The sequence below is a fragment of the Silurus meridionalis genome, chromosome 26 (assembly GCF_014805685.1).
Source record: "Silurus meridionalis isolate SWU-2019-XX chromosome 26, ASM1480568v1, whole genome shotgun sequence".
Classification (NCBI taxonomy): domain Eukaryota; kingdom Metazoa; phylum Chordata; class Actinopteri; order Siluriformes; family Siluridae; genus Silurus; species Silurus meridionalis.
This window is the reverse complement of record NC_060909.1, coordinates 448,792-463,311: the sequence shown is the minus strand read 5'-3', so window position 1 is coordinate 463,311 and position 14,520 is coordinate 448,792. Positions and strand designations below refer to the sequence as shown.

At 41.6% G+C, this 14,520-nt stretch overlaps 1 protein-coding gene across 2 annotated transcripts in view; it reads right to left on the bottom strand.

Annotated features, from left to right (window-relative positions):
* Positions 1-439: 439 nt before the first annotated feature.
* Positions 440-14,520, bottom strand: part of phf21aa (PHD finger protein 21Aa) — a 27,608-nt gene continuing 13,527 nt past the window's right edge. Inside the window, exons 6-16 of one of the 2 annotated variants that reach the window (XM_046841084.1) lie at positions 13,066-13,236; positions 11,747-11,998; positions 9,240-9,689; positions 7,348-7,521; positions 6,294-6,345; positions 6,093-6,172; positions 4,658-4,715; positions 3,299-3,465; positions 2,270-2,345; positions 1,379-1,482; positions 440-1,259 (exon numbers count right to left, since the gene is read on the bottom strand). In XM_046841084.1, the coding sequence (XP_046697040.1) occupies positions 633-1,259; positions 1,379-1,482; positions 2,270-2,345; positions 3,299-3,465; positions 4,658-4,715; positions 6,093-6,172; positions 6,294-6,345; positions 7,348-7,521; positions 9,240-9,689; positions 11,747-11,998; positions 13,066-13,236 (2,211 nt within the window). In that variant the 3' untranslated portion in view covers positions 440-632. Of the gene's footprint in view, positions 1,260-1,378; positions 1,483-2,269; positions 2,346-3,298; positions 3,466-3,545; positions 3,569-4,657; positions 4,716-6,092; positions 6,173-6,293; positions 6,346-7,347; positions 7,522-9,239; positions 9,690-11,746; positions 11,999-13,065; positions 13,237-14,520 lie in introns of both variants that reach the window. The other variant, XM_046841085.1, reaches the window with a different exon arrangement.

Below are 14,520 nucleotides of genomic sequence, written 5' to 3'. Positions count from 1 at the left end.
AACGTTCTTGTGCATTTATTTTACAAACAATTCACTAAAATCTAAGGAACCCCCTGCTGAGATGTGCAGGGAGTCTTCCTGCTTCACACCCAGAGCTTCTGGGACGAATAACAATCCAGGAATATTCCTTAAACATGCTGATGCCTTCAAAACAACGTTAACATTATGATGCCCAAAAAACAGGCATAATAATCATATTATTGCCTACGAGTGTGTGTTTAATATATTCATATATATTTATTATAGTGTAGATGATCGGCACATGCCTACTCGTGTCCTGACGCTGATGTCGGGAAAAGCCTTCGCTCAGTTGCTCCATAAGCTTTCCAACCCAGAGGTGCAATGGCATCTATAGCAGGCACACGTTGGTGTGATATCTTATACTCTGATAACTCTTCATTAATTTCTTTAAATTATTATTGATTATTATTTGTGTTTTCATCTTTTTTTTTTTTTTTTCAGGTGCTGGTACTTCAGAACGTTTTAATCCTGCTCATGGCACTGTGGATTCTTACAGATACGACAACACTGAAACAGAAAAACATTAAACGCCAACTCAGGACACTTTTCGATCGGAGGTGTACGGGGCAGAAGGGGGCAGAAGGGGGCGCACGCCACGCTGTAATCAGATTCTACTCTATACCTTGTACTACCTCTGCAATGGGCATTACTGTAGGCAACGGAGGCTCCACACTTCCTCTGAGGTCCCTGATGCTGTTTTTATTGATGTCTCCTGTGCAGCCTTGATCACGGTTTTGGTTTTCGCTCTCCTCGTATCCATCGTTGGGCTCCAGAGTCCCGTTCGAGCTGGCACACATGGTGTTCTGGCTGTGTGTATTGCTGAGAGTCAGAGAGGTGTTTGTGACAGGAGCATGTTGGCTGATGGAAGTGTTCTTCGTTTCGCTGGCGTCCTCATTTTTCTCAGCGCTGGAGATGCTGCTGTTGGTGATTATGGGATTGTGGTGAAGGTCTGAGGTATCTCTGTGATCTGTAAACATGTTGCCTACATCAGAGAGACTACTCAAGCTTGTGCTGTTCTTCCTGTTGGGGTGTTGGGGTTCCTCCGAGCTGGGAGTGCTGATGGGTTGCTGGGTCAGTATAATGCCTGGGTTTCCGTTGGTAATGCTCATGGCCAGTAACTGGGGCAGACAGGGCAGTTGGATGCCCCTTATAAGACGTACTAGATCCTTCACCTTCTCTATCGAAGCCTCCATTTCCTTCTGCCGTGCCAAAACTCCATTCCTGCTCTCAGTACATATCTGACGGAGGCAAGAAAACTTGATGAAAGTTCTGACCACAATCTCGAGACATTTTGCCGTAATGAATCGTTATGAGTGGAAAGCTTGGGGCAGAGCAAATTAATAAGACATGATCTCACCGTGATGGAATCATTCAGTTCTTTAGCTTTAAGCTCCAGCTCATCTCTCTCCTGCTGCAGCTCAGAGCTCCATTTCTCCAGTCTTTGCTTCTCCTGTTCTCTTTCTGTGAGACAAAAGACAGAAGTCATGACACAAGTCTGAATCAGTAACAGTTACTGTTAATAATGAACAAAATACCTGAAAAAAAAAAGTCCTCCTGAAACAGGACGACTTTAATCAACAGTCCTTCAACAAATCAGTTTCAAAAATGTTCCATACAGGAAAGATCTACTTCAGTAAACACCTGAACCCAAAACCTATGATATTTACGATTATATAAAAAACATAACTATAGGTATCATAAACCAAGACGCAAAAGAGCGTCGTTTTTGTCTTTATTTTGGAACGGATTGTTCATCCACACCCCAGTGATGATATCTACACACTTATCTAGCGGATGGAAGCAGAAACTCCACAGGCGCAGGCCACATCTACATCAATCCTTCTACAAACATACACACTATCGTTTTCAGTCATTTCCCAAAAGTTGCTCGTCCACACTGAAACGTGTGAAAACGTTCACGTCTCTGTGCTGCGCAGGAGCAAAACGTAACGCTTCTCTGAAATACATGAATTTTCTGTTCAATTAAACCTGCTTGTTTATTTATGCTCGATGTTCTCATGAAAAAGACATCTACTGACCAGCTGTAATTCCAGACATGGTGCAGAAATGAAGCATTTAATAAATAATATCACCTCAGGTGATGTTTAAGAGTTAAAATCACACTCATCAGTGGCTCCAGAATGGAGCAGAGGGGAGACGACTGCTGTTTGTGTATTTTTGTGTAATACTGATTGCGGTGTTTCCTGAAGGTGAAATGTGTCTCTGGTACGGGACTCAAACCTGTTACCTGCTTTGTAGGAAATGTAGGAGTGAACTATAGCAAGCGTTCCAGGCCATTCTATCACTTCATCCTTCTTCAACATCTGGAAGTTATGAGAAAATTAATATTGCCATTCAACACACACACACACACACACACACACACACACACACACACACACACACACACACACACACTACAGCAGACTTGGTGCAGGAAAAAACAAACAGACATGAAAGAAGTGGATGAGAAAAAATGCAACATTGAAAAATGCAGATTGAGAACAGAGGACATTATAATGAAGAGTGTGAACTTTCTCTGAAACACAGAAGAGCATCGACTCCACTGAACGTGCTCTAAACTATTCAGCCTTTACACGTGTCAGTCTCCAAGAACTCGCAAAACCCTGTTCACCACGACTTGGCCAAGAATCTACATTTTATATAAAGGGGAAATGGAGCAGAGGTTTTGGGGTAAAAGGCTCAGGGGGGCATTTAATTCTTTCTGCATGAGGTGCACAACCTTCATCACACAGAACACATTGTGGAAAACGTCCTGCTAATCAACTTACAATAACCTCATTTATATCCACCTGAGCAGTTGAGGGTTAAGGGCCTTGCTCAGGGGCCCAACAGTGGCAGCTTTTTGGTGCTGGGATTTGAACTCACAATCTTCTGTTCATCTTAACACTGAGCTAGCACCTTTTGGTGGAGATGCCCAGGAGGATTCATCTGACTAATCTATAAAAGGTCAACAATATGAGTTTGAGATGATTAGTGAGGATTATACATTCTACACATGTGGGTGAAATGCAGATTATGAGGGCAGATGCAGACGAGCAAATGTCCATCAGTTCATTTCCATTCCGTTCATTTCGATTTCAACGATCACAAAGCAGCTATTTCAGAATCGGGACATAGAGCTGGATTTAGATTCCTGATGAGGAGGCCAAAGGCAAGAACCTGAGATTAGATCTTCATTCAGGGAGTAGTGGTGATTCTGCAGAGATCAGGGGAGTGTATCAGGTGGGTGCAGTAGTCTCCTGTAGCTACTTACATCCCCCACTGAGCTCAGGCTGAGACGAGGACTGGATGGGGATGGATGTGATGAGAGGGATTGTGGAAAGACGGGGAAGTGAGGACCCACACACGCTGGGTGTAGGCTGGTGGGGGTCAAAGGGCCGATGCCCCACTCCACCACACTGCCGGGGTTGGGTGGGCCACCTGGGTGAGATGAGATAGACAACAAAAGGGAAAAAAATAAAATGGAAAGACAAATCAGAAGAAAGAAGAGCATGACGTACCTCTGAAGAGCCGTCCTCATTGGCTAGCGTGGGAAGAGAAGCAGGAAGGAAAAGTCATTCAGGAATTCATAAAAACCAACAGAAGTTTATTTATACAGGTTTATGTTCAGTCTTCATCTGGCTGATAATAAATCTGTGTGTGTGTGTGTGTGTGTGTGTGTGTGTGTGTGTGTGTGTGTGTGTGTAAATAAACCTATTACACAAGTCAATCATTACAAAGTCATCAATGTTCACACACCACTGAAAACACATTTCTGAGTATAATTGCGTCCTAATGTTGTAAAACCTGCACACATATAAACGTGTGTATCAGGTGTGTAACTGTACACACATTCACACCAAACCTTTTACCTGTGGAACATGGTTACAGTCCGAGTTCCCTCAGGAACGTATTAAGTTGGTTTTGTCTCTGCCTCGTGCTTTGTTACAGACGGAACACACACTGTGCTCAAACACCATCGTGTGAAATCACTGCCACTTCCTGCCACCAACAACGTTTTCACAACAGTTAAGTAATATGGATTATTTTATATTTTATATCCAGCTTAAAGAATTTCTCTTAAAAGCAGAAAATCCTGAAAATTTCACATATTGAGGGAGTGAATGAATAAATAAAAGAGGAAATTAATGAATTTATTAATAAATAAATAAATAATTGTATGCATTTAAGAAACACAAAAGGTAGTTAAAGTATGTTGAATTAAGTAGAACTGTTCATTAGAACTTATATTAAGAAAATTTAATATTGTTTAATAATGTAAAACACACAATTTATTTTATTTATTTAATTGTATTTAATTTAATTTGTGACAATTTAGAGTTTTTATTTTAACCAAGCAGGCATTTATTTAAAATTGTTTTGAAAATGTAAACTCAATGTTCACAGATGTTAATATTAATAATAATAATAATAATAATAATAAATAAAATTAATAATAATAATAATACAATTTGTTAATAAAAATGCAATTTTATGTTTTTTATGTTTTATGTTTTGCTGCCCCCCCCCCCCGACCGTTAAACTGAACCATGACTTTATAACCGGTACGAACCGCATCGTGAATTGTGTGTACCGTTACACCACTAGTGTGTGTGTGTTCTGATCCACTCACCTCGCTTACTGTAATCTTCATGAGCAGAATTCAGGTACGATGCTGTGCTTTTCTTACGCTGAAACACATTCACACTTACAGTTAACTTCAGTCTTCACTTGTTCCACACTTTATGATGTTACAGCTTTATTCCAAAATGGATTTAATTCATTATTTTCCTCAGAACAAAAGCCCATAATCACAATGTAGAAGAAGTTTGTTTAAAAATCACATGTACATAAATCTTCACAGCTTTTGTTCAATACTTTGTTGAAGTTCCTTCAGCACCAGTTACAGCCTCAAGTCTTTTTGAATTTGATGCTTCAAGCTTGGCAACTATTTTTGGTGAGTTTCTTCTATTCTTCTCCACCCAGAACCACCAGGTTGGATGGGAGCGTTGGTGCACAGCCCTTTTCAGATCTCCAGGGATGTTCAATCAGGTTTAAGTCTGGACTCTGACTGGGCCACTCGAGGACATTCACAGAGTCCTGTAGAAGCTCCTTCGTTATCTGGCTGTGTGCTGAGAGTCGTTGTCCTGCTGGAAGATGAACCGTCGCCCCAGTCTGAGGTCCAGAGAGCTCTGGAGCAGGTTATCATCAAGAACGTCTCTGTACATTGCTGCATTCATCTTTCTCTCTACCCTGACTGATCTCCCAGTTCCTGCTGCTGACAAACATCCCCACAGCATGATGCTGCCACCACCATGCTTCACTGTAGGGATGGTATTGGTCAGGTGATGAGTCGTGCCTGGTTTCCTCCAGACATGACGCCTGGCATTCAGACCAAAGAGTTTAATCTTTGTTTCTCGTTTGCCACGTGGGAAACTCCAGGTGGGCCGTCATGTGCCTTTTACTGAGGAGTGAAAAAGCCACTTTACCATACAGGCCTGATTGGTGGAGTGCTGCAGAGATGGTTGTTCTTCTGGAAGGTTCTTCTCTCTTCACAGCTGGAGCTCTTTCAGAGTGACCATCGGGTTCTTGGTCACTTCTCTGAATAAGGCACTTCTCCCCAATCGCTCAGTTTGGCCAGGTGGTTCCAAACTTCTCTCTTTTATGGATGATGGAGGCCACTGTGATCATTGGGATCACATCAATGCTGCAGAAATGTGTCTCAATATGATCCTGTCTCGGAGGTCTACAGACTATTCCTTGGTCTTCATGGCCTGGTTTGTGCTCTGACATGCACTGTAACTGTGGGACCTTCTACAGACTGAAGTGTCTACAAATCATGTCCAATCAACTGAATCTACCACAGGTGGACTCCAATCAGGTTGTAGAAACATCTCAGTGATGATCAGTGGAACCAGGATGCATCTGAGCTTTATTTTGAGTATCATGACGAAGGCTGTAAACTTATCTACATGTGATTTTTTTTATTTGTCATGAATTTGCAAAGATTTTACTGTGTGTGTGTGTGTGTGTGTGTGTGTGTGTGTGTGTGTGTGTGTGTGTGTTACCTCTGGCTCAAACACTGCTCCACTGTACACAGGGTTAGCGGTTGTTCTCCTCTTCCTCTCTTGGCGTTTGCTCTGAATCTCTACACAGCAGTAAAAGTGTTGAGGTGAGCACATGAGCCGGCGCTGAGCCTGAATCAGCTGAGTATCATCTTATAACTAACACACACACACACACACACACACACACACACACACACTCACCCTCCAGATAGTCGTGTGTTACGAGCCCGAGAGACAGCATAAAGGCCAGTTTCTGTAAAAACAAAAACATGGTGAAAAATATCACTTATTGAGGATAAATTCCATCCTGGTCATCAGTTTCATCTGAAACACCTTTACACTGATCTCATTTTATACACTTGGGCCTTGCTCAAGGACCTGGCAGTGGCGGCGCTGGGATTTGAACCCATGACCTTCTGATCCAAAATCCAATGCTATAATCGCCGTGCTCCCTTCTCCCTCCCCCCTCCCAACATCCTGCTGAACTTTATAATTCTAAATTATTCACAAGAGAAGCTTCTACATGTTGCACTACAGCACAGTGAAATTATTTCTTCACATATATCGATACAATAGACAAGAACCTGTGGTCAGCCATGTTACGGCGCCCCCTGGAGGGGAGAGGGTGGAGGTCCAACAGTAGCAGTGCTGGGGTTTAAACCACCGTCCTTTCAATCAGGGTCTCTTCAGGTTAAATGACTTTAATTACATGCTGTAAACAAACTCAGCGTGTTTAGAGTAGAGGTCCCAGCACCACTGAAGCTGCCACTACCGGGCCCTTGAGCAAGGCCCCTAACCCTCCATTACTCAATTGTATAAAATGACATTACTCTAAGTCAATCTGGATAAAGGAAACAATACATTCAGAAATCAGACACACAAATAACATTTTTATTTGTATTTTATATACAAGGTGATATCAAAAAGTTCTGAAACTAGTTTTGTATCATGCCAACAGATGGCAGCACAAGGCTGCACGCACAGTCACAGGGAGCACTGAACTTAAAGAAATCGTGCACTGTGCTATTCTGACCATGTGTGTTAGCACGTCTGCTATATTATAATGGAAACTGGATGCTCCATGAGAACAATGCACCCCATCACTGAGCTCTTTCACACGCAAGTTTCCTGCTGGAAACAACGTGATCTCACTTCTCCACCCACCCTACTCGCCAGATTTAGATACCACCTTGTATCTGTATAGACGAAATATTAACTGACTGAGCAGTGCATGGAAGAAGGCGGCGACCCTTACCAGTGGGTTATCTGGTCTTTTGGCTGTGGGAGTGTGTGTAGTTATGGGTGTGTGTGTGTGTGATGGAGTGTGTGAGCTGGAGGTTGTAGAAGGAGGTGATTTCACTGGAAGTGGACAAGGTGCAGAACTGCTGGTTGATGTTTTTGTCTCCACTCTGTCCACAGCGTCAGGTGTCTGAACGAGAGAGACAAAGTAAACATCATCACCTCCTGCATCAAACATCTGCTGTGTCAGTAGCTGCTGAACATCCTGAGAAACATAATATTTCTGAAAGAAATGTTATGAAGATAATAACATTGTGATATAAGTCTCCTCCGTCCGGCCATCTTAATGAGGAGCACGGCTATTATGGTTCCCACTTTTGTCATTTTACACATTATTGTCTTCTCCATAAGAACAAATAATCACTAGAACTCCTACCATGGATCACATATCTCCTGTTCTTCAACAGCTGCACTGACTTCCTGTTAAACAGCGCATGGAATTTCAAATCCTGGATCCGACTCATCTGACCTACTTTCAATATAAACTCCTTCTAAAACTCGTAGATCCTCATCACCCGAGTTCTTCCTCATACGTGTTTGGTATCTATGGGATCTTGAGCTTTTATTTACTCTGCTGCTTACTTGTGGAATCTACTTTCTCTAGATGTTTACGACAGTGACCTTGTCTCTACATTCTCGCCTTGAGGCTGTGATTTGTGATGCCGTATATGAGCTTCTAACTGGTTGTACAGTGTTTTATTATTATTGTTAAATTGCTGTTGTTAATTGTTTGTGTTTAAACTGCATGTAAATGTATTATTATTATTATTATTATTATTATTATTATTAATTATAAATTAAGTTAAAAATGCTTATGTCTGCTCAGTATTTCAGCCTGAACTGAACTGAAGCTGCATTTTGGTGAACATTCTACAGATATTTTATCATTTTGCAGGTTTTGTTTACTGAAATAGTGAAAAGATGAATGCTCTGATGTGTAAATGTGAACCAGAGCACGACTTTAGGTGGCAGGAGCTCAGTGGGCTTTGAGTTACTGATCAGTAGTTCGGGGTTTCAAGTCCCGGTTTCTGCCACTACTGGGGCCCCTAAGCAAGGCCCTTAACCCTCTGTGCTCCAGGGACACTGTATCACTGTGTATAACTTCCTAACATCACTGGAATATGCAAAGAAAAAAGATCACTGTGCAGTAATGTACATGTGACAAATATACAAAGCACCTTCCTTCCTTCCTTCCTCCCGTCCTTTCTTTCTTTCTTTCTTTCTTTCTTCCTTCCTTCCTTTCTCTCTTTCTCTCTTCCTCCCTTCCTTTTTTTCTTTAATTTTTCTTCCTTCCTTCCTTCCTTTCTTTCTTTCTTTCTTTCTTTCTTTCTTTCTTTCTTTCTTTCTTCCTTCCTTCCTTCCTTTTCCTTCCTTCCTTTTCCTTCCTTTCTTTCTTTCTTTCTTTCTTCCTTCCTTCCTTTCTCTCTTCCTCCCTTCCTTTGTTTCTTTCTTTCATTTTTCTTCCTTCCTTCCTTTCTTTTTCCTTCCTTCCTTCCTTTCTTTTTCCTTCCTTCCTTCATTCCTTTCTTTCTTCCTTCCTTCCTTCCTTTCTTTCTTCCTTCCTTCCTTTCTTTCCTTCCTTCCTTCCTTCCTTCCTTCCTTCCTTCCTTCCTTCCTTCCTTCATTTCTTTCTTCCTTCCTTTCTCTCTTCCTCCCTTCCTTCTTTAATTTTTTCTTCCTTTCTTTCTACCTTTCTTTCTTTCTTTCTTTCTTCCTTCCTTTCTTCTGCATCTGAAGCTGCATCTCTGATCTCAGTGATTTAAAGGTAACACAGATGTGACTGAAAGTTTCCAGCCTGCTGTAGCTGCTGATGTTCTGGATGTTGGGGGATGTGGCTGTTGTACTCACAGGGGTATTAGGGCAGGTTTCTCTGGCCTGGGGTTTGTGATGTGTGCTGGCTGTATTTGCAGAGTCGGTGTTGGGCGGAGCAGGTGACACGGCGTGGACTTTGCTGGGCGGCTGGGGTGAGATGAGAATGCTGGGAAGCTGTGTGTTGTGCTTTGTGCTGCTTGTGGTGAACTGACTGATGTTGGTGCTGAGCGTCATGGTGATGCTGGGGCAGGGCTGGATTATGTTAAAGCCAGGCTGGGCACTGCCAGGGCACGGCTGGGTGGCATTAGTGGGCCCAGGCGTGGCATTGGCAGTGCCAGGTTGGGGATTAAAGATGTGGAGTTGGTGCACTGGGCCTGCAGAGGGCAGCAGAGCAGAGCTGAGCTTGGCAGTAAGGAGCACAGGCTGCTGAGATGAAGCCAGGATCGGCTGCAGTGCTGCTGAAGCCACAGATGTTTTGGGCATCACCTGTTCCAAAGGTTTAGTGGAAGATAGAGACAAAGAGAGATTTATAATGTTATGAGGCAGCACATCTGCTGTACCACACAGATTAACAACACAGTACAACTTCAACTTCATCTACATGAAATACACTGGTTTGCAAAAGTATTCACCCCCCTGTTATTGTGCTTCAACTTCTCCACATCTGTAGTGTTAAATTCTGCAGCTGAAATGGACTTAAACAGGAACTTTCTCAGAAAACAGCACATGATATGGGATAAAGAATTGCTATAATTATAATGTAAGATTATTTACAAATATAAAAATGAAAGTTGTGACTGCAGAAGTTTTCACCATGAAGCAGTGAGTCTCTGAAACTAGTTCATTATGGGAGGAATGGATTTTAACCTCGAGTGTCACATGATCACATCGTTATTAATAATAAAACTACAGAGTTTATGAGAGAACTAACACACACACACACACACACACACACACACACTCTCACACAAGCACAAAGTTCTAAAACGTACCATTTATGAATCAGATCTAAAACAGAATCTGGATTTGAAGCTCCTTGAAGCACATTTAGATTCATTATAAAGAGAAGCATGAGGTTTGATGTGAACTTGATCTTGACCCCAATCTGCATGATGTTCTGCTGCTTCCACATGATTGACATATAATTAAATAACCAGTGTGTGTATTTGCAATGAGTTAAACAACCAGCGTGTTTTATTTACCGTAATTTCCGGACTATAAAGCGCACCCATATATAAGCACTGAATTTTACAAAGATTTTTTATTTTGAACATTAATAAGCTGCACCTGTCTATAAGCTACAGGTGTCTACACTGAAACTAATGAACTTTACACAGGCTTTAATGAAAGACAGTGTCTGTTACACCGTGTAATGGGTGAAATATGTTGTGGCTCCTTTAGGAGCAGAGCGGCATTTTGGAAATTGCCTGGCACAGCATTTTTCCGGTATTACTGCGTGTGTGCAAGACCGAGGAATATGTCCTTATTATTTTCTGATGCTGATTTCTAAGTTTCTTTGACTAACCCGTAATGCTGTTGCCAAGAAAAATAAAAAAGCACGAGTTTTGGAAACCTGTCTGTGTTTATATGATTTCTGTTGTAACAGGAGTTAGCGAGCTCTCCCTTCACCCAGACTCAACACGTTACAACGGCTTGTATATAAACAGTAGCAGACCAAGAAAGTCATTGTTCACTGTCTTCCTCCTTCCTTTCACAACTATTTCTCTCGGGAGTTTATCTTTTGGCATCGTCGTGCGTTTAAAAAAAGGTTTTTTCTCCCAATGCCGTGCAGCTCAGAACACAGGTGAGGTGCGTTTTTTTCATTTCCGTTCGGAAATTTAATTGGTCTAATGTTATGGGGTTCAGTTTTTTGGCTTGAAGTTTGTGAAACCAGGAAAAACCCAGGAAAAATTTATAAATAAACCGCTTCGTTGTTTAAGCCGCGGAGTTCAAAACGTGGGAAAAAAGTAGCAGCTTATAGTCCGAAAAATACAGTAATCAAAACTCATTTTGTAAAGTTTTGATGTTTAGAACTGTATAAGGTCTATCAGATCTAGGGTGGGTCACACGAAGACATTGTCCTGTGTAGATCAGGAGCTGTGAAACTGGTTCGGTTCTGACCACAGTGCGTCATTTCATCATAGACAGCAAGTTAGAATAAAGCGCAGACATGCAATTCTGAAGCGCGACCGGATCTGTAGTGTGTCTCAAAACACTTCTGACCTGCTTTTCTTATCTGACCTCATGTTTATTTATTACCTGACCTCTCACCTGATTACTGTTTTTGAACCCACCTGCTGATTTTGGTGTTAATTAAAAACCCTGCCACTGTTTCCACTCGTACGATTTGTTACTATAATATAATATAAAAGATGAAAATAGTGAGTTTTTGAAGTCAGTTCTCCAGTATTCTACACTCACAAGAGGAGGAATGGTTTCCATGGGAACAAACTTGCATTAAAGAAGCTGGGCTTTGTGTGTGTGTGTGTGTGTGTGTGTGTGTGTGTGTGTGTGTGAGAGAGAAATTGAAACAGTTCACTTACAACAATGGTGTTCTTGGGAACGATGCGCACAGGCTCTGTTCCCTGATTGGCCGGTTTGCTGGCTGACTGGTGTCCTATCGATGAATTCTGCAGGTCAGAGTTCGGAAGGTTGGGGCGGGGCGTGTTGGTGAGGGTGGTAACCATGGCAATGGTGGGCGTAGGCATCATGGCGATGGGAGTGGTGGGCGTGGCAGCTCTCAGCATCAGAGGTAGCGTCTTAGTAGCAATGACTGGAGTCACACTCACAGAGTTCTAAAGGGAAATAAATCACTTCATCATTCACACCTGAAGTTCTGCTGCATTTACCACCAAGAACAAGGATTACGTTTTTCTTGTAAATTAATTCATGTGCAGGAGTCCACAAACTATTTCCCCCGAATCAGGAACTGCCCTCTGAACAATACCAGAAATATATTTAGAAAATCTAATTGTAAATATATATGTTTTACTCGTATTATAGCTGTATTTGATAATAAAAGTTTAAATGTCCCTTAGTTATAAATAGAGGTCGAGGCACAGGAAAAAAAAAACAACAACAAAAAAAAACATACTGAGTTTTTCAAGTTTCTGGTCCCATTTCATTAACAGAGCGCCCTCTAGAGGCACATCAATTGTTTTGTTTTTACACGTGAGACGTGTGCTGCGCGGATAGTGCTATATTTATTATTAATACATTATTAGTTTAATAATTATATTTATTAATGACTATATTCCTATTAATATCATTTTCATGATTCAGTACTGTTTTTTATTTATTTTTATAAAGTTCAGGACTATTTTACATGGAGTGTTTGTTTTACTGTATCCAGGATTCATTTTAAAAACAACAGATTAATCGGTTATCGGCGAATCCAATATCGATATCATAAAATCCACTTTCAGTTAAACTCTAGTTATTAACGGAACCTAATTATTTATTAGATTCACCCACCAAACACATGCACATGCACAAGTAAGTACATGTTTAACATCAATAGCAATAAATATGAAAAAATGTCATTATGACAGTAATAATAATCTTTACCTCCTGCATTAGGAGGAAAAATAAATTAATTTAAAATCATAATAAAATCTCCACAATAACACTGGACGTCACTCCGGCACGTGGACTTTACAGACCCTCATTAAAGAAAGGATCAATTATGTGTCCCTCAAAAGTTTGGGGACTCCTGATTTAGAGGAAGGCAGGATTTTAAAGATATTTACATTTTAGTAATACAATAGAGCCTGGAGAAGAAGGAGGAGGAAGAGATAAGGAGGAGGAGAAGAAGGAGGAAGAGGAGAAGGAGAAGAAGGAGGAGGAGGAGGAAGAGCGGTACCTGTGGAGTGTTGAGGTGAGTTGGAGGGAGAGAGCTCTGGTTCTGGTTGGAGATCAGTGTGGTAGTTTTGACATCAGCCTGTAGAGGGAGCTGTGTGTGTGTCTGGAGCCTGATCTCCGCAGACTCCTGCTTCACCAGCAAATCTCTCCTCAACTGCTCCACCACCTTCTTCTGCAGAAACAACACAGCAGCACCAGAACCCATGAGTACACAAAAAGCTCGTTTTCTACAAGGTGAAAAGTGTAATGACGGCCCCAGGGGCTCCTCCTGGAGGTTCCACACCTGCACCTACACCCACTCGACTGCAGCAGTCCAGAACAGATGGTCTAAAGGTGTGTGTTTCTGCTGCCAGTGTATTTAATGATTCTGTAAACAGGGAAAATCCTGTGTGGTATAAACAGGAAGAATAGAAAAACTGTAATAATACGTGAGACCATGACACATGGGGAGGTGGGAGCTTAGTTGTTATGTTTTGTGTTTGGATCTGAAGGTAATGAGGTTAAATCCCAGCCACACCAAGCTGCCACTCTGGGGCCCCTGTTCAAGGCCCCTAACCCCATAACTGTTCAGCTGTATGTGGGACATCAAATGTAAGACATTCTGAATTAGAAATGCTTTGACTCAATCCCAGCACACTACTGCTGGACCATAAAGACTTTCTGAAGTCTCATCAGTTTGCTGTCACATGGTTCAAGATTCTTCAGAATAAATCAAATAGACCTGAGAAGATCTGAGTTTGAGGAAATCAGTTTTCTGTTCCTCATTATTAACTTGATTAGATGAACAGATTTAACCATTAAACTGAACGTATAGAAAACACACTGCTATTTCTATCGTGATGGTGATTTTAGATTCAGCTTCCTCTACTACATCCAGATATCCAGAAGATAGATCTGAATCAGATGATAGGTCTGAATCAGATGATAGATCTGGATCGGATGATAGATCTGAATCGGATGATAGATCTGAATCGGATGATAGATCTGACCCCTTGACAGCCTACGAGTCCCAAATCTACAAGTCAACATCTTCACACTGATCTCTAATAATGTTGAGGATTCAGAAAAGCAGATCAGCAGTAGAGATCCTGAAACAGGAGCATGGGGATTACATCATCATTCTGTAGGTAGGTTTCATGTTCCAGAAGCTCTCAGGGAAGTGAAAGTGTTCTGGTTGTTGAGATGTGTGTGAAGTAAGAGTGTGAACACATACTGTCTTATGCAGTAAATCAAAAGCAGAGCAGAACTTCCTGTTTCAGGTCTTTGGGTCCTGCTTTAAGATCTAATAAACCACTGAGCAGGCAGGGTTCCATTAAGAGGAACCTGCAGCGTTGCTTTAATCCTCAGGACTCTCACACACACACACTCGTACACACACTCGTACACACATACGCACACACATACGCACACACACACACACTCGTAAACACAGTCAAACACACACTCAAACTCTCAT